Consider the following 18,294-nt stretch of genomic DNA (forward strand, 5'->3'; position numbering starts at 1 on the left):
TGCGGTTTCTCAGTACAGCCAGTTGCCATCACATACAACTCGAAACTCTGTTTGAACTTTTTGAAATTGAATGCCAAGTCTCCATCCATTATCATCGCTTTAGGTTGCTTTAAAAATTCCATCTCGTGTTCGATTAACCTACAACTCGTGCTTTTATTCCTATTTTACCCTTATTTCTGCTGTTTTTATTCTTCTTTAGTCTTTATTAATCCATTTCCGACTGCGCCATGTTATAACTCTTAATATTGGTAAGGGGATGGTCAATATAATTGATGATACAAATTTACAAGTCCATTTTATTACGATGTTCAAAGTTCTGCAGGGGGATTCTGATTGCTATCGTATCGAGGGACTCGACTCGAGTACGCCATTTTTACGATTCTAAAGTACTATCGTGACAAACGATTGTCGAGTGATTTTGACATCATACTTCGACACCTCCAATGGTATCGCATGACAAATTCGATCTACCTATTTCTTTTCAATCCCCGTCTTCTCTTTGTTTTGACCTAACTTCAAACGTTTAACGTGATCACATGGTGGGGACAGTTTGAATTTCCCACAAAATAAAAACCTATCAAACACCTCACTTTCACTTGTTTACGAAAACTTGTAAAAGCGATTAGGTATAGTTGATGGTCTATGCGATTAGTCACCTATTGTTTGCGAACCGGTACGCTTCTATTACCAGTCGACTATCTTGTATATCCACACATTTGAAATTATGTAAGTTTCTTGTAGGTACCTTATTACTGCTGCTCTAATGTTTATTTTTTAGGACTTTTAAGATAAGAGATGTTCACTGGGAAGTACTGTGCGACTTTATGGAAAAGCATCCTGATTTTGCCACAGGCAGGATTAACGACCCAGCAGGTCGCGAAACATATAAAAAATTATGGAAAGAGCTCACAGTGAAATTGAACAGTTTAGGCGTTGGTGAGCGGTCTATTGAAAAATGGCAAAAGGTAAGTTACGTAAAATAATTACGTTTGCATTAAAATGAAATGTTTAGACATGGACGGATTTCAAATGCAATTTAAAAAAAAAGGCAAGTGAAATTAGGAAATCACAAAATGCCACGGGAGGAGGTCCTGAATTTGAGAAAACGTTGACCGAGTTGGAGAAAAAAATATTGGCCATTTTAGGAGATGTCTTCTATAAAGGTTGTGGTACAACGGAGCATGGAGTGAGTACATATCAATCACAAATGAAAAATGTTTCTCATGAAACTAGGATAATTGTATCGGAAAGGCAATTTTCTTCTTGTACTGCAATCACTCCGCAATTATAGGGTGCAGTTATTCCAAGTTCAACTCAAAAAGAAAGTGAAACTGTCACTCCCTTCACGGAAGAATATATACAGACTCCAAAAAGAAAAATGGATGTATCTGATCACGATTATTTATCATTGAAACCTGGACAATCCCAAGTAAAACGCAGTAAACAGCAACCAAAACCAGAGGAAAATGTATGAAAAAACGTTAGTTGTATTGCATGGCATCCATGCGACTTTAGATAAAATTGTCGATTGCAATATATCTATTACTAATAGCATCGATGCGTTAAATCTAAGGCTAGGCGGTATAGAAAATAAATTGGGGCAGTTGGTGGACGTTATGCGTAAGAATGAATCATTTTGTAAATATTTTTTATGCATATGTTATAAACTTATTTATATACCTTGAACTAGTATTCACAAATCAGTAAATTAATGTTACATTGAAATCTTAAATCTATCTAATAAAATACCTATTCACAATATTTTGTCGTATTTGACGCCCTTCATTCCTTACATTTTGATCATGTACATATATAGTTATTATTGTTATGCAATGGTTCTGGACGATCAACTTCATTAGCGAAAGGAATGCCATGATCAATGCACATGTTATGCAGTGTAGCACAAGTGTTGACCAATCTTCCAACCAACTGTGGAGTGTATCGTGCAGTGCGTTCTTTTAATATGCATCGAAATCGCATTTTCAATACTCCAATGCACCTCTCCACACAATTCCGCGCACTACAATGTGTTTGATTGTATCTTGCCTCAGGAGAATTTTCAGCCGGATTCAGAAATGGCGTCATTAAATATGGTTCTAATGGATATCCCGAATCGCCAATGAGCCAACATCCTCGATTTCCTTCGTTATGTAAATGATTCATATACTCCCGAATTTGTGACTGACGCCAAATGAATGAATCATGCGTTGCCCCAGGATAATTAGCATTGATGTTTAAAATTCTTAAATTACTGTTACATATAATTTGAACATTTAGCGAATGGAAGCCCTTTCGATTTACAAAATTATGTTCCTCTATGACCGGTTTCAAGATGGCAACATGTGTGCCATCAATTGCACCTACCACTCCAGGGAAATTGAAGTGCTGCATAAACAGCTCCTTATTGATATTTAATTCTCTTCGAGTATTAGGAAATATAATATGTTCTGGTGCTAAATGGTTATCAATACATTCAGTCACCTCATGAATACATCTTAAAATCGCATACATTAATAAAATATAAGAAAATATTAGTAACAACAACCTGTGAACTGAAGTTTGACTGAGGCCCAAATTATAATCTTCGCCGACTGCACGTTTGTAACAGCCTGTGCTTGCTATAAAACCTTAGTGCTGCAAATACTTTCGTTTCTACTGTAATTCCTGACCTGTATATAGGTCGAGAAAGAAACGGAGTTAACGTATTAATTAAATGTTGCGTTAGGTCTTTATTTAAACGAAACAGTTCGATGAACCTTACTTCTGGTAAATCAAACGGATTACTATTATCGCGCAAGAACCTCCTTTGTAGACGTAATTGTTGTCCCGCTTCATTTTCGACTTGATTAATTTGGTTTCTGATATAAAAATCAACAATAGGAAGCATATTATTGGCAAATTACAGAAATCTTTACTACACAAAATTATAAAAATACCGCAACCAACAAGTGTGAAGTTAGAATACAGTGGGCAGCTACGAACAGCTACGACGATACCAAATTCGATACCGGGTCAGAATACCAAGAAACGATATAGTGTTTGGTATCTAATTTATAACCTTTTCCATTTGCCAAGTTAGAGTGCTCCAGATTTTTGGAGTAGAGTTGTCTGGAGCAATCCGTTTTGTTCACAAATGGAACATACATTTTAAGAACACATAACCTAGTTATCGCGGTTTTGTTATGTAGGTTAAATTACAATGGACGAATTAGCAGTAATATTTAAACTTAATGATGAAATTGTTACCCTAACCTTGCCGAACGATGATTCTGATCTTCTTTTTCAGATTACAAGTGAGTAAATACCACTAGTTTTACTTGTCTACCTTGTCTATATTGCACATTTTGTTCAAAGTGTATGAAAAGTGTTTAATAAGAAATTTATTATAGATGATGATGAATTTACAATTAACTACATAATGCAGTTGATAAGTAAGGGTTTCATTTCTTTGAAAGATGCCTTACACACGATGCGTAGGGTCAATGACGATGGAAGGTAAGAATCAAGTTTTTTTAGAAACCTGAATTTTGTGACTACACCATTGTTTTAGTGAAATCCACCTATATTCTACGGGTGTACCTGCTACAGGTTGTAATGATGAAACATGCGCCACCTCTCAAGGTAATTGGTTTATTTCAACACATTAAAAAATATGGTGGATCTCTATACTTATCTAATGAATTTATGTTTTAGATTACGAAGATGAAGAAGTTGAGCCAACTGAAGTTGTAAACGATACTGCACAGGATAACCGTAAGCTGATAGATGTTACATTTTCTTATAACTAACTTCTTAGTTCAAGGATGGTCAGATGAGGAAACAAAGTACCTGTTAGATCAATATCAAATAAATTTAAATAACATTGGACCTAAAAAAAAATTTAAAAATAAGAAGGCACTATGGAATTTTTTGAGTTGTTTATTAACTAAGAAATTTAATATAAATCGCAGTGCAACACAGGTTGAAAGCAGATATAAAACTGTACTTCGGAGAAAAAAAAGGGCAGTAGACAACAATAATCGTTCTGGACGATCCTATATTGGTGTACCTTTTCAAGAGGAATTAGACAAAATATGCCGGCAAGATGACAGTATCATCCCAAATATATTGCGGTCCGAACAGCAAGTAGAGTTTCAGAAAGAAGATAGTTCAAACGAACAATATACACCCCAGTCTTCATCAATAGATGATGTACTACCTGCTAGTCCAGCTTCAGCAAGCGATAGAGCTACGCCTTCACTAATGTCAAAAAAACGGAAGCAATCCACCTCAAGTAAGGATATTTTAACGTTTTTAAAAGAAAAGGAGACCAATAAAGAGCGTCGACATCAAGAAAAGCTACAGATACTGCAAGAAACTAAAGATTTATTACGTGAATTAATAGCACTAAAGAAAGATAAATAATATACAGTACATTAACATTAACATTGAGTAGAAAGTTTCAGTATTGTAGCTACTTAGTATTTTATAATCCTATGTTTTATATCATTATATTACAATATTCCCTTAATATAATTACGTTTTCTTTCGCCACAACGTCGTAGTTTAGTATCATTGTCTTCGGTTTCCTCGTTGTGCGCTGCAAAGTCATCAATTTCGAAATGTTCCATTTCTAGATTATCATTCCATTCTATACATAAATTGTGTAACACACAACAAGCTGTAATAAATTTCGTAATACGATTTACTGTGTGGATCTGGACACATTGAAGTTGTTGAAAACGATTTTTCATTATGCCAAATGCATTTTCTATCAGTACCCTTGTGGCACTAAATTTTTTGTTATAATTTTTATTTCTATTGTCGTGTAAGTCATACTCTCTAAATGGTGTTAACAGCCATGTTCTTAGAGCATAAGCAGAATCACCAAGTATGTGGTAATCATGTCCACATAAAACTTCTAATTTGTCTCTTATCTTTGATAATTTTAATAAACGTGCATCGTGAATTTTTCCAGGTGCACCTGATAAAATGTGCATAAATCGTCTTTTATAATCACATACAGCTTGCAATTTTATAGAAGGAATATCATGTCGATTAACATATGTTGATTTAATTTTGTGTACTGGTGTTCTAATGGGTATATCTGTGCAATCTATACATCCCAACACATTAGGAAAACCTGAAATCTGGTTTTCTTATTATTTTACAGTTTAAGAAAACTGGTAAGCTCACTTTCTCAAATTCCTTAGCCATGCTTAACTTTTGTAGGTCTCCTGTAGGAAATGTAATTATTTGAGGGGCTATGCTAACTAGAAACTCCATCACACGATCACATTGTCGATGCAGTGATGCTATGCCAACTCCAAATCTTTGGGAGACATCACGCAGACAACATTTGTTACCAGCAAACCTAAAGCACTTTAGTAATGTGAATTATTGGCAATAACTGGAATACTTACCATAAGAAAGACAGTATGTGGTTCTCTGAACTGACCGATTTCTGTCCTGCCACACTCTTGGGGTAAAACGAAGAACTTCCAAATTTTTCAACTAATTTGTTTGTTGATGATCTATTCATGCGAAAATGGCTTTTAAACTATAATACACATATTGCAATTATAAAACTCTTATCTCTATTAAGAATAACATACCAAACAATCGTTTAGTTTATTCACAACATCATCTATAAAATGTTCTATCTTAGGAATTTTGTATTTGACCAAACGAATAAGAAGTTCATCATCTTCATCTGAGGAAGAACTTTCATCGTACGCATTTTCAAGATTATTTAAAATAATGTTTACTACATTGGCGTCTTCCATTTCCATAGTAAAAATTAAAAAAACAGTAGTTTACACACTGAACTGTGTTGGTACACAGGTCACTTTTAAAACATACATAACCTTAAAAATCTCTACTCCCTCCTTTTGTACTAGGGTTGCCAGATATAAATTTCCAAAAAGGGGTACGTTAGGAGTGAGCATAGATGGGACGTTGTCACAACCGGGGGGTCTGGGGGGTATGGAAAACCCCCCAGTAGGCGGGGGGGTCCGGGGGTTCTCCCCCGGAAAATTTTTGAAATTTTGGTAGCATTAAACATGTTTTTAGACTAATTTACGTCTTTCTCAGACCACAAAAATGCGTAGAATATAGGCCATTAAATGCGGCATTTCAAGATTTTAAACACACTGGTCAATTATTTACTCAAATGTTTGAGCATTGAAAGAAATACATTTATTCAACTTCTGGGGATACCAATTAAGAAAGAAGACTTTGTGACATAATATGATACCTTACAAAAACTACTCGTATTTACATTTACAAGACAAGAAGACAAATTTTATTTAAAAAAGGTGTATAATACATTGGATAAAAGCGAAAAATAATTATAGGTATATACTTATATTAAAACATGAACTACTTAGCTAGATATTAAAATATTATTCTACGTATTTTTCATTGGATGTTGTAGCAGTACAGAATTTAAATTTTTCGTTTTAAAGTAAACATTAGTAAAAGTTGAAACGACTGGTCAATTATTTCGAATCACCATGTGTATACCTAATTATTTAAATAGCGCGCCATTGTAAAAAGAAAATGGTTGAAATATGTTGGTAAAGTAGATTGCGAAAAGAAGGTAGATTATTGGCGTCCCGATTTTGGGTAGCACGCTAGAAATTGTGCCGGTAATTCATTTAAATTACCAGTTTAAACAGTGAATCAGTTTAAATCAATTACGTACAACAACATCGCGTAGATAAAAAAAAGTGTGGTGTTGTATTGTGGGCGTTCGATAACGTAAATTCCAAGGCTAAAGCACGTGGATGTAACCTGCAGCGAGGAAGCTACTTAAAATACCACTCTGAAAGCCGAGATCGTCGATCAATACGTGAGCAAGGTATTTTCCTGTTTTGGCAAATTTTATTACCTTCGCAATTGAACCTGCATTATTCCGAGTTCGAGCTACCCATTTGTTTTGGAGTATGATGAGTTGCCTATCTGCCAGCCGAAGATCGAACAAATAATTATCGATAGCGGCTTCGCCGGAGAAGAACAACTGATTTATTCAGGTATGAAGGTTTACATAATAAATTCTGTACAGAATTTAATGGCCAATTAAAATACAAACGTTATTTAAACATCCACCACAATTAAGTGGAATCGGAAACGTTTTGCCGCGTTCATATTATCGGACCTTAATCGTGTTCGTTGTGTTTATTATCGGACCAGATTATTTACTTGCGTTTGCATTCGTAGCATGAAATTATTGCTGCGTGAGATATCCCGCCTTCGTTGTAATAGTTGATAAGGACCGTATTATTCAGTTTTACCCGTTAGTGGTAACGCACATTTAAATATTTGCATTCGTGTTTTAGATTATTGTTATTATTAGGAGCTTTTGTCGTTTTATTTATAGGACAGTATTACATCTTGAAATATTTTCATACGAGTTACTTGCTCGTAACGATTGAGAATTTACTGTTTGATTTCCATTTGTGTACTAATAATTTATGAGTTTTCATGTTGTATAGGGTGTTGCATTATTGCATTATTATATGTAGACCATTCGTTTCCATTGAAGCATTAATAAATTTTGTATTTTGTCCGATGTTGTGTTAATGAGAAACGTAGATTCCGTACGCTCAATTTTGAAGCAGGGAAAGTCACTACCGCTTTATGTAGGTAAAGACATCCCGATCATAAGTCAATTCTTGTCATTTAGTAATGCTAGCCGGCGCATAACCATAGAACCCATTACACATATACAGTGCATGTTCACAAAAGCATACAATTATACCCACAGAGTCAAGAATATACAAGGTAAGTCTCCGACAAAACCAAAGAGTATAGCGATTGAGGAGAAGTGTGGCGGGAATTCAAATTTAAACCGAAGGAACCACCACAATATGGCGACCAACGTGTGGGGCTCGAATTAACAACCTGCATCAAGAGTTTTCTACTCGACTATCGAAGAAAATTCAGAGTATAAGGGGGGTGAATGAAATTAAGGTCAGGAAAAATTAAAGAAGAACCAAAAATGGACGTTACGAAAGAAGTATCAGCAATTACGGAAAATATGGAAGATAATTCAGCATGTACGTCATTTCATGGAATGGAAGAAACACTACGAACCTCTACTCCAAAGGGGGACGACATCGGGAAATTGGTTAGTGTGATACAGTTAATGTCACAACAGATAGAACAGAAAATTGAACAACAATCACAAGAAACAAAACAGAAAATTGAACAACAAGCACAAGAAACGGAACAAAAAATCACAGAAAAAATAGACCACCAATCAGAAAAGTTGAAACAGATCCAGTTATCATTCAAAGAAGCAAATAAACAATTAAGAAAAGAAGTTGAACAGCAAATTGGAGATCAACGTGAAGAATGCAACTATAGGGCAAACACAGTCCTCAACATTTGTGATGGCAGGTGGAAGCAATTGGTCGAAACTCAAGAAAAGGTTAAGGAGCTTTCATCTGGAGTTACAGAAATTGAAACGAAGATACAAAATACAATCCGAGAAATCCAACATGTAGGAATAAGAAGCAATACCAGCAGCGGAGAAGTTTTCAAAATGAGCGACAGCATCAAACTGATTCCGGAGTTTGATGGGCAGTCAAAAGTGATGCAACCACTCGAATTTTTGAAATTTTTGGAAAACGCTTGGAAAAACGTAAACATTACAGAAGAAAATAAATTGAACATTACAATGCGGAAGCTGAGTGGAAGTGCGAAGATGTGGGCTGATATTAGCAACACAGATTGGAACTGCTTTGAAAATTTTAAGCAAGACTTTATGGAACAGTACTGGTCACAAAAAATTCAAGATGAGGTGCGAATGAAAATAATGGGTCACCGAGAATACCAGTCAAGAAACGGAAATTATGTGGACCACGCAAGATACTGGATTAAGCAAGCAATGCATTTGAACCCTCCAATGGAAGAGAGGCAAATTGTCAACTCGTTATCCAAACATTATCCAAAGGAAGTAGAAAGGGCCTTGGTATCAGCAGGAGTAAAAAACAAGAAAGAAATGTTAGAGAAACTTGATGAGCTATACAAAGTGGATCAGCGAAGATCAAATCCACGGAACCAAGAAAGGGTGAATGCTGTAGAGTACCATACAGATAGAGGAGGTCACCGAGGTGCCTACAGAGGAAGAGGAGGAGGTGGATTCCGGCAAGGTGAAGAAAACCGAAATCCCAGATTCAATGAAAGGAGGTATTCGCCGCAGAGGGCGCAATACAACAATGAACGAGAGCATTTAAACTAAGAGGCTGGGAACCGAAAGCTCCAACCGTTCCCAGGAATTTATCAACGGAGCAAATAAACCACATAGCAATAGTAAGAAAATATTTCAAGGATATAAAAAATTCGGCACCAATCATGAAAACAGAAGAGATGGCAGTCAACCAACAGCGAGTGGTAGCCGAAGTACATTATGACCCAGATGATGAAGAAGACGACAGCGAAGGAGAAATCGAGAGCAAAGGTGGAGAAAATTATATACCGAAAATCCAGATAAAATTAGAAGATATGGAAATTGAAGCATTAATTGACACAGGAAGTACAGTGTCGATTATAGACGAAGAAATATTTAACCAAGTGAATTGGGATGAAAAAATAATCTGTCTTCCAGTACCAGGTTGTTGTAAGATACAGGGTATTACAGGAAAATTGGCCAAAATACAGCGGCAGGTATATATAGAAATGCAAATAGGGTATGATCGAGTAATGATCAAGTTTTTGGTAGTCAAAAATGTGAAGATCCCAGTAATAATCGGAATGGACTGGTTACAGAAATATGAAGCTGAGATATTACTACCTACAAGAACTTTAATTTACAAAAATGAAGGGAATTGCCAGTGGGTTGAAATTATAGGAGTGGAAAACTCATCAAAGCAACAACATTACAGCATAGTACAGAAAACGGAGGATGAAGAGATAGCAATTAAAGATGGAAAATTAGAAGGATTGATTGAGGCTTTAAATGAAGAGAGAGGAAAGAGTATTAAAGAGGAAATAGAAGAACAGAATAGGATTACGCAAGTAACTAGCCTGGATGAAGAAGAAGAAAGAATTCAAGAAACAAACCCTTTTAAGAGGGGGGTCAACGCGACGAGCCAAGTTATAGAAGGTGAAGATAAGAAAATAAGAGGAATATCAATTATAGAAGAACTTAACCATCAGTATCGTGAGATATTTTCTGAAGAGCCTGGAGAATGTAATAAATATGTATGTAGACTACGAGTAACCGATGAGAAACCATTTGTCCAACGCACTTACCCGATTCCTTATTCAAGAAGAGAAGCGGTAAACAAAGAAATTGACAGGATGGTACGACAGGGAATTATTGAGCAATCCGACTCACCATATACAAACCCAATGGTTGTAGTACCCAAGAAAGATGGCAGTGTGAGATTGTGCCTTGACGCAAGGAAGTTAAATGAGATAATCATACCAGATAAAGAAACGCCACCTAATATGGAGGATTTACTACATAAATTTTATGGGACCAGATATTTTTCAACGTTGGATTTAACCGCAGGGTTCTGGCAGATACCACTCCACGAGGACTCCAGAAAATACACAGCGTTTCTAATTAATGGGAAAAGTTACCAATTCAGGGTGTTGCCCTTTGGGTTGAATGTATCCTTAGCAGTTTTCAACAAGGCGATGACAGCAGTACTTGGGCCAGAAATGGAACATAGCAATGTGTACGTGGATGATATATTGATTGCATCAACGACGATCGAAGAGCATCGAGACCACTTACAGAGAATATATGAAAGGATTAGTAAAGCAAATATGACGATAAATGCTAAGAAATCGGCGTTCCTGAAAGGGAAAGTGAAATTTTTGGGACATATTATAGGACCAGAAGGTATAGAACCTGATGAAGAGAAAGTAGAAACTATAAGGAACTGTCCAGTACCAAAGAATAAAAAGGAATTACAGTCATTCTTGGGTTTTTGTAATTTCTACAGAAAATTTCAAAGCAAATATTCGGAGTTAATAGAAGGGTTGACAGATTTACTAAGGAAGGATGAGAAGTGGATTTGGAATAAACGTCACCAAAGAGCGTTCGACGGTTTAAAAGAAACTTTCGCCAACATAGTTATTTTAAATCATCCGGATTTTAAGAAACAATTTTACATCGAAAGTGATGCATCTACAAAAGCCATAGGCGCCCACTTGTTCCAATTGGAAGGAAACGAAGTAAAGACAATCATGTTTGCCAACAGAATATTACAGGGGAGTGAAAGACACTATACGATTACTGAGTTAGAACTTTTAGCAATAAAATACGGTTGTGGAAAATTCAAGAACTTCATTATAGGACATCCAGTTATAGTGTTAACCGATCATAAGGCACTCGAGTTTTTATTTACATGCAAATTGATAAGTGAGAGGCTGATCAGGTGGAAAATATACCTACAGCAATTTAGACTGCAGATCCAGTATAGGAGGGGTAAAGATAATGTGATAGCGGACTTCCTTTCAAGGTATGGATATGAAGGAATGAGTGAAGGGGATCCGATCACGGTAGCAGCGATGGAATTATATGAAAATCAAGCACTAGAAAAGATATTAGATAAAATAGAAGAAAAACAACAGGAAGATAAACATTTAAGATGGATCAGAGATGAATTGGAAAATAATACAAAAGGAAAGAAGACAGAATTGGAAAGAAATTTTCGGATTTATCAAGATATAGTATACAGAAGAACAAATAGAAGTGAAGAATGGTGGGTGTTATGCATCCCGGCATCGATAGCACATGAATTAATAACGGAATATCATAAAATGTATGGACATTTTGGAAGTAGGAAAATATCAGGATTGATAAAAGAAACATGCTTCATTCAGAATTTAGATAGGGAGGTACGGGAAGTGATTGCCACATGTGACATATGCCAGAAGGCGAAAACCCCAAATAAAACCAGTAAAGGAAATATGAAGAGTGTAAAGGCAGAAGGGCCGTTAGACATAGTTGCAGTAGATTTATATGGGCCACTACCTAAAGGAAGAGGTGGACTGGAATATATATTTGTTATGAAGGACATTTTCACTAGATTTGTTAAATTGTACCCGATCAAGAAAGCAAGAACAGAAGTCTTATTGAAGAAAATTACAGATGATTACATACCGACAGTGGGAAAATTCAGGACTATATTATCAGACCATGGATCGCAATTTATGAGCAAAAAATGGAAAATTGCGCTGAAGGAGCAAGATATAAACATTACATATACTGCAGTGTATCATCCGCAGTCCAACCCGAGTGAACGAGTGATGAAAGAATTAGGGAGGTTATTTAGGACGTACTGTCATAAAAAACATGCATCATGGCCTCAACATATTAATCAAATTGAAGAATGGATAAATAGTGTAGAATGTGAAAGTACAGGTTATACACCTTATGAACTCATGAAGGGACGAAGAATACCACAATTGATAGAGAATTTAATAGATTACCCGAGGTGTATAGATAGCAAGTTAGAGATGAAGATTGAGCTAGCTAAAGAGATTGTTACCACAAAAATGGAAAGAAGAGAACAGAAACATGATAATAGGGTGAAAGCGGTGAAGTTTAAAGCAGGAGACCTAGTGTTAGTTAGAACACATTTTCATTCCTCATATATAGACAAAGAAATAAAGAAATTCTTTTTACTCTATGAAGGCCCGTTTGAGGTCAAGAAACAGATCGGAGACAATGCCTACGTATTGAACATACCAAACACTGACATATACAAAACCACACAAAACATAATAAACCTAAAATTATATCATAAATTTGATAAATGCCATAGAGCATAATAAATAGATGTTTATATCTACATTTAAAGTTCCATGTATATTTTGAGTTAAAGTTCATGTATTTTTTCTTGTTTTGTTTTGCAAGAAGATTGTTTTCCTTCAATCATAGTTATAGATTGATCGAAAAACAAAGGGGGGTTACTGTAGCAGTACAGAATTTAAATTTTTCGTTTTAAAGTAAACATTAGTAAAAGTTGAAACGACTGGTCAATTATTTCGAATCACCATGTGTATACCTAATTATTTAAATAGCGCGCCATTGTAAAAAGAAAATGGTTGAAATATGTTGGTAAAGTAGATTGAAAAAAGAAGGTAGATTATTATTATTGGCGTCCCGATTTTGGGGTAGCACGCTAGAAATTGTGCCGGTAATTCATTTAAATTACCAGTTTAAACAGTGAATCAGTTTAAATCAATTACGTACAACAACATCGCGTAGATAAAAAAAAGTGTGGTGTTGTATTGTGGGCGTTCGATAACGTAAATTCCAAGGCTAAAGCACGTGGATGTAACCTGCAGCGAGGAAGCTACTTAAAATACCACTCTGAAAGCCGAGATCGTCGATCAATACGTGAGCAAGGTATTTTCCTGTTTTGGCAAATTTTATTACCTTCGCAATTGAACCTGCATTATTCCGAGTTCGAGCTACCCATTTGTTTTGGAGTATGATGAGTTGCCTATCTGCCAGCCGAAGATCGAACAAATAATTATCGATAGCGGCTTCGCCGGAGAAGAACAACTGATTTATTCAGGTATGAAGGTTTACATAATAAATTCTGTACAGAATTTAATGGCCAATTAAAATACAAACGTTATTTAAACATCCACCACAATTAAGTGGAATCGGAAACGTTTTGCCGCGTTCATATTATCGGACCTTAATCGTGTTCGTTGTGTTTATTATCGGACCAGATTATTTACTTGCGTTTGCATTCGTAGCATGAAATTATTGCTGCGTGAGATATCCCGCCTTCGTTGTAATAGTTGATAAGGACCGTATTATTCAGTTTTACCCGTTAGTGGTAACGCACATTTAAATATTTGCATTCGTGTTTTAGATTATTGTTATTATTAGGAGCTTTTGTCGTTTTATTTATAGGACAGTATTACATCTTGAAATATTTTCATACGAGTTACTTGCTCGTAACGATTGAGAATTTACTGTTTGATTTCCATTTGTGTACTAATAATTTATGAGTTTTCATGTTGTATAGGGTGTTGCATTATTGCATTATTATATGTAGACCATTCGTTTCCATTGAAGCATTAATAAATTTTGTATTTTGTCCGATGTTGTGTTAATGAGAAACGTAGATTCCGTACGCTCAATTTTGAAGCAGGGAAAGTCACTACCGCTTTATGTAGGTAAAGACATCCCGATCATAAGTCAATTCTTGTCATTTAGTAATGCTAGCCGGCGCATAACCATAGAACCCATTACACATATACAGTGCATGTTCACAAAGGCATACAATTATACCCACAGAGTCAAGAATATACAAGGTAAGTCTCCGACAAAACCAAAGAGTATAGCGATTGAGGAGAAGTGTGGCGGGAATTCAAATTTAAACCGAAGGAACCACCACAATGTGATGGTTTTTAGTAATTTTTCATTTTCTAAGACATAGTTATAGAAATCTTTGCAAGTTTTCCCATAATTATGTTTCACCATGATTTCGGCTTCAATGGTTTTCAAAGATAACCGGTTTCTATCTTTTCGCCAAGCTTGAAACATCAAACTGAACATTCGTTCACTCATTGCATTTGAATGAGCCAGAGCAAAAACAAAATTAACAATTTTTTCAAAATTAGGTACTTGACAGGTATTTAAAAATGTTACCCACTTTTGTTCAAAGGAAAGATTTTCAAGTGATGGAAATTTTTGTTTTAATATGACGTACTCTTCAAAAAGAATATCAGTGTTAATATTTTTTATAGGAAATTTTTGTAGTAATTCTAAAATTTTCTCAAAGGTTGGCATAGTTTCTAATTTAAATATTTTTAGGATTTCAAAGCGATTCTGGGTAAAATCAAATCTTTGCTCTACGTAATCTACAATTTTTGAAATAAATGCTTCAGCTCTCTTCTTAAACAAGTTGACCTCATTGAAGTCATCACATTTTTGCATTGCTTGATGTGCTATCATTCCATAATATTTTTGCTCCAACTTTGATTTTAGTGAATTGCGCAAATTTGACAATAGATCATATATCTCTATTATAATAGGTCCTTCGCCCTCTAATTTTAAAATTACATTTTGAATTAATGTGCCAATATTTGAAACTAAACCTAGGTATGCTTCAGCTAGATCATTTGTGAAAAAATCATGAAGTAATGCTGGACAAGAAGACATTGATAGAAAATAACTTTTTATTGGCTCAAAGTTTTTATAAAGCCTATCTATAGCTGGTACTAGAGAAAGCCACCTAGTAGGGACATGCCTCAATAATTCACTGTATTCCACATCACAAAAATCATAAAATTCCAATAGTTCTTGTTTCCTTTTAGAATGAGAGCAAAATGTATTATATGTTTTCATAATAATGCATTCCAAATCAAATTTCAAACAATTTGAAGCATTTTTTATGGAATTATTCAGCACGTGGCAAAGACAACCCACATCAATTAATTCAGAATTAAATTTTTGCAATTCAACAAAGACGCTTTGATTTTTCCCAAAATTTACACTGGCATTATCTGCACAATAACTTATTACATTTTGGGGATTTAAATTAGCCTCCTTTAATTTTTCAATAAGGCAGTTTGCTATAATTTTAGATGTTTCAGAAGAAGAATCAAAAAAATTCAAAAGTTTGGTTTGAACACCAACATCTTTTTTGAAATATCTCACAACAAGAGGGAACATTTTTATATTACCTTTATTCGATGCATCTGTGGCCAAACTGAATGGATGATTTCCCGAGAGATCTTGAATGATAAGTTTACGAGATTCCTTTGCCAAAACATTGGTAACAACTTTAGTCAATTTTGTTCTTCCACAAGAAAATGTCTGGGCTATTTTGGAATCAGGAAAAATTACTGAAAAAAGTGAATTGCTACAGTTAGCAGAATTATAACTATGTGCATGTTGTACAGTATGATACGCAAAACAAGCTTCTGCTGCTGCTGTCCTGTAATTATTCTTTGTAGATGTCGCTGTAGATGTAGAATTGAAAAATGATAATATATTTGGGGTTCTTGCTGAATTTTCCACTTGTTTTATATGTTTTCCGGTTTTCATATGTTTCTTTACATCATAAACTCCTCCATTGGCAATGGAAAACTCAGAATTACAAGCAATACATTTTGCAGTGCCTTCTTCTTTGCCTTTAAGAAGCCAACTGTAAGTTTGCTGCCAGTCATTATTAAAATAATTTCGTCGTTTTTTGGATTTTTGCTTGCACTCCTCCCTTTTCTCACTTTCCCTATCATAATCATACTCGGATGATGACATTTCATTGACATTCTGTAAAAAATGTTACTATTAATTAAAATGTACTTAATCCAAAATCACATGTTCATGGTATTTAATTATAACTATACTTACAAATAACGTATGAGTAGGTATGAGCCCTTCTACTAGGTAAACTGCAATTCCTTCTTTCACCACGAAGGCACGAAGACAATGCACAAGCACAAAATAATTTAATTTTATTGTTTACGCTCTCCGCGACTCACCGATTCACGTGCTGTTGTTGGCGACTAACGGGTGTAGCGGCGGCGGAATGCGGAACGCAATACCTCCCCGCGACGCTCCCACCACATTCCATACATAAGCACAACTCAACTGGTTAACTGGTTTTGACGAATCATACATTCATACTGCATTTTTTATTTGGCGCAAGTAAATGGGGTATTTTGCGTACCCCTTTTGGAATTTTTGAAAAGTGGCACATTTGACAAACGCGTTTAAAAATGGGGTATTGTACCCCATAAAGGGGTACGTCTGGCAACCCTATTTTGTACAGAGTAAAAAAAATTTAAGTCGGAGTACGAGAGAGTGCGCCAGAGTACAAATGGAACACAATATTGTTGCAAATGGAACACAAATTTTTAATATAGTGCACGCGAGAGCACTCGAAGTAGGCAAATGGAAAACGCTATTAGTATCGGATCGAGTAACTCGATAACAAGCAGAATCCCCCAGCAGTAGATAGAATGCAGTGTCTCTATTGCATTTATTTATTTATTTATTTGCATTTACACTAGCGACACTGCGAGTCTGTACCAACGCTGCTTCTTTCTTAAGAGCTACTTCCACGATTTCTGAGAGTTTACTTGTGTGTTCTTGTTCGCACACCTTGTCTAAAATTGGGACTCTTCTTAAAGCTGCCACAAACCTGTCCTTCAGTATTTCATCCAGATTCGCACCAAATTTGCACTCCATGGCCTTGGTTTTGATTCGGATGAAGAAATCTTTAATCGGTTCGTTTTCTAATTGCCTCAAGTCATAGAAATCGACGCGCTCCTTAAACACAGACACTTTCTTGGTAAATTGATTTTTAAGAATTGTGCAGAGATCACTGTATGATTTAGCATTAGGTAAATCGGGATCACACAACCCTTTTAAGGTACTGTATGCGTCGTCACCAATGGCTGTAATGAGAACGGCCACTTTCCTATCGTCCTCGACGTAATTTGCCAAAAAGTATTGCTCCATCCGCTCTTGGTACGAACACCAGTCGTTTCCAATCTTGTATTCGGCCAGTGTCTCTACTTAACCCCTCAAAACATTTACTTGCGCCATTTTGTCTTTCCCGCGTGTGTCTTTTTCACCGGAACGCGGATACCTTGCCTGTTGCCGTGTAGGTCGTCTACCTCGTCGCCAATTATGTAATGTATGCCTTATACTTACACCACGAACTTATATATATGTTCGTGACTTATACGCACCTTGCATATAAACAACAAAAATGAGCAAAACCTTTATATTACACACAACTCAACAAATAATGAGAGCCATGTTGCTGTTACACACTGCATGCAACTTTACTTATTTCCCTAGCTAGATTAAGTATACAGAGATGCCACAATAATGTCGTGCTTTTTTAGAAGTTGAGGGTTTGGGCTCTGTGTCTTCTTCTTCCATGCTTTAGTTTAGGGGATATTCTTAGTGAGAAAGATAAGAAAAACAAGGTGCTGATTTTACTGACCTGATTGTACGTACAATGAACTAATTATAGACAGTTCTGCCAGTCTAACAACCTGCTGCATTGCTATCGCCACAACACAACTACCCGCTTGCGACTGCGAATTTTATTTTGTTCAGTAATATGGCGACCGTTTCCGCCTACGCTCGTGCTATTCCGGTTAGTCATACTTGTAGCACTAATTAGGTACTAACTACCCAGTTAGGTAATAAACGCTGTCGCTTGCGTTGCGCCCCGCAACCGCAACCATGTTTTCTATTCTGTAATCGGGATCGCGGGCACTATTATAATTTTAATTAAAAAAAAACGTTTGAAAAGCTATCCGGAGAACATGATACTAAACCTGGAGCCCGGAGATCAGGCGTAAGAA

At 35.8% G+C, this 18,294-nt stretch overlaps 5 protein-coding genes and 2 long non-coding RNA genes across 8 annotated transcripts; 4 read left to right on the forward strand and 3 right to left on the reverse strand.

Annotated features, from left to right (window-relative positions):
• Positions 1-569: 569 nt before the first annotated feature.
• On the forward strand, positions 570-1,174 carry LOC116176619. Its single transcript, XR_004146477.1, has 3 exons — positions 570-726; positions 779-965; positions 1,013-1,174. It is a non-coding gene; the product is annotated as an uncharacterized LOC116176619 (long non-coding RNA).
• A 626-nt stretch (positions 1,175-1,800) lies between these two features.
• LOC116165147 (putative nuclease HARBI1) lies at positions 1,801-2,511 on the reverse strand. The gene has a single exon (XM_031479461.1). It carries the CDS (start codon positions 2,509-2,511, stop codon positions 1,801-1,803), a length of 711 nt encoding a protein of 236 aa, XP_031335321.1.
• An 820-nt stretch (positions 2,512-3,331) lies between these two features.
• Positions 3,332-4,406, forward strand: LOC116176441. Its single transcript, XM_031495025.1, has 4 exons — positions 3,332-3,495; positions 3,551-3,621; positions 3,694-3,753; positions 3,803-4,406. The coding sequence occupies exons 1-4, from the start codon at positions 3,419-3,421 to the stop codon at positions 4,402-4,404; spliced, it is 810 nt and encodes a 269-aa protein (XP_031350885.1). The 5' UTR covers positions 3,332-3,418; the 3' UTR covers positions 4,405-4,406.
• An 87-nt stretch (positions 4,407-4,493) lies between these two features.
• On the reverse strand, positions 4,494-5,771 carry LOC116165158 (putative nuclease HARBI1). The gene is made up of 4 exons (XM_031479469.1): positions 5,595-5,771; positions 5,403-5,539; positions 5,151-5,353; positions 4,494-5,095 (listed from the first exon to the last, which is right to left on the reverse strand). Exons 1-4 carry the CDS (start codon positions 5,769-5,771, stop codon positions 4,494-4,496), a joined length of 1,119 nt encoding a protein of 372 aa, XP_031335329.1.
• On the reverse strand, positions 4,916-16,469 carry LOC116176172. 2 transcript variants are annotated; one of them, XM_031494660.1, is made up of 5 exons: positions 16,322-16,469; positions 14,364-16,240; positions 5,595-6,408; positions 5,176-5,539; positions 4,916-5,129 (listed from the first exon to the last, which is right to left on the reverse strand). In XM_031494660.1, exons 2-3 carry the CDS (start codon positions 16,226-16,228, stop codon positions 6,384-6,386), a joined length of 1,890 nt encoding a protein of 629 aa, XP_031350520.1. In that variant the 5' UTR covers positions 16,229-16,240; positions 16,322-16,469; the 3' UTR covers positions 4,916-5,129; positions 5,176-5,539; positions 5,595-6,383. The 2 variants fall into 2 exon arrangements, with proteins under 2 accessions (XP_031350520.1, XP_031350512.1); XM_031494652.1 differs by lacking the exons at positions 4,916-5,129; positions 5,176-5,539; positions 5,595-6,408 and having other exon boundaries at positions 14,228-16,240.
• LOC116176622 lies at positions 6,402-14,062 on the forward strand. Its single transcript, XR_004146478.1, has 2 exons — positions 6,402-6,580; positions 13,087-14,062. It is a non-coding gene; the product is annotated as an uncharacterized LOC116176622 (long non-coding RNA).
• Positions 7,919-9,255, forward strand: LOC116176294. The gene is made up of 2 exons (XM_031494791.1): positions 7,919-8,152; positions 8,186-9,255. The coding sequence occupies exons 1-2, from the start codon at positions 7,943-7,945 to the stop codon at positions 9,224-9,226; spliced, it is 1,251 nt and encodes a 416-aa protein (XP_031350651.1). The 5' UTR covers positions 7,919-7,942; the 3' UTR covers positions 9,227-9,255.
• Positions 16,470-18,294: the final 1,825 nt, after the last annotated feature.

Source organism: Photinus pyralis, unplaced genomic scaffold, assembly GCF_008802855.1.
Source record: "Photinus pyralis isolate 1611_PpyrPB1 unplaced genomic scaffold, Ppyr1.3 Ppyr1.4_LG1, whole genome shotgun sequence".
Lineage (NCBI taxonomy): Eukaryota > Metazoa > Arthropoda > Insecta > Coleoptera > Lampyridae > Photinus > Photinus pyralis.

Bases quoted from the DNA above. Each gene is read 5' to 3' on its own strand.
- LOC116165147 (XM_031479461.1), bottom strand. From the start codon at position 2,511: ATGTATGCGATTTTAAGATGTATTCATGAGGTGACTGAATGTATTGAT.
- LOC116176441 (XM_031495025.1), top strand. From the start codon at position 3,419: ATGCAGTTGATAAGTAAGGGTTTCATTTCTTTGAAAGATGCCTTACAC. The intron at 3,496-3,550 runs GTAAGAATCAAG...CCATTGTTTTAG, and splicing joins AGGGTCAATGACGATGGAAG to TGAAATCCACCTATATTCTA. The intron at 3,622-3,693 runs GTAATTGGTTTA...TTTATGTTTTAG, and splicing joins AACATGCGCCACCTCTCAAG to ATTACGAAGATGAAGAAGTT.
- LOC116165158 (XM_031479469.1), bottom strand. From the start codon at position 5,771: ATGGAAATGGAAGACGCCAATGTAGTAAACATTATTTTAAATAATCTT. The intron at 5,354-5,402 runs GTAAGTATTCCA...AAAGTGCTTTAG, and splicing joins CACATACTGTCTTTCTTATG to GTTTGCTGGTAACAAATGTT. The intron at 5,096-5,150 runs GTAAAATAATAA...TGGGATGTATAG, and splicing joins CTTACCAGTTTTCTTAAACT to ATTGCACAGATATACCCATT.
- LOC116176294 (XM_031494791.1), top strand. From the start codon at position 7,943: ATGAAATTAAGGTCAGGAAAAATTAAAGAAGAACCAAAAATGGACGTT. The intron at 8,153-8,185 runs ATTGAACAACAA...ACAAAACAGAAA, and splicing joins CACAACAGATAGAACAGAAA to ATTGAACAACAAGCACAAGA.
- LOC116176172 (XM_031494652.1), bottom strand. From the start codon at position 16,228: ATGTCATCATCCGAGTATGATTATGATAGGGAAAGTGAGAAAAGGGAG.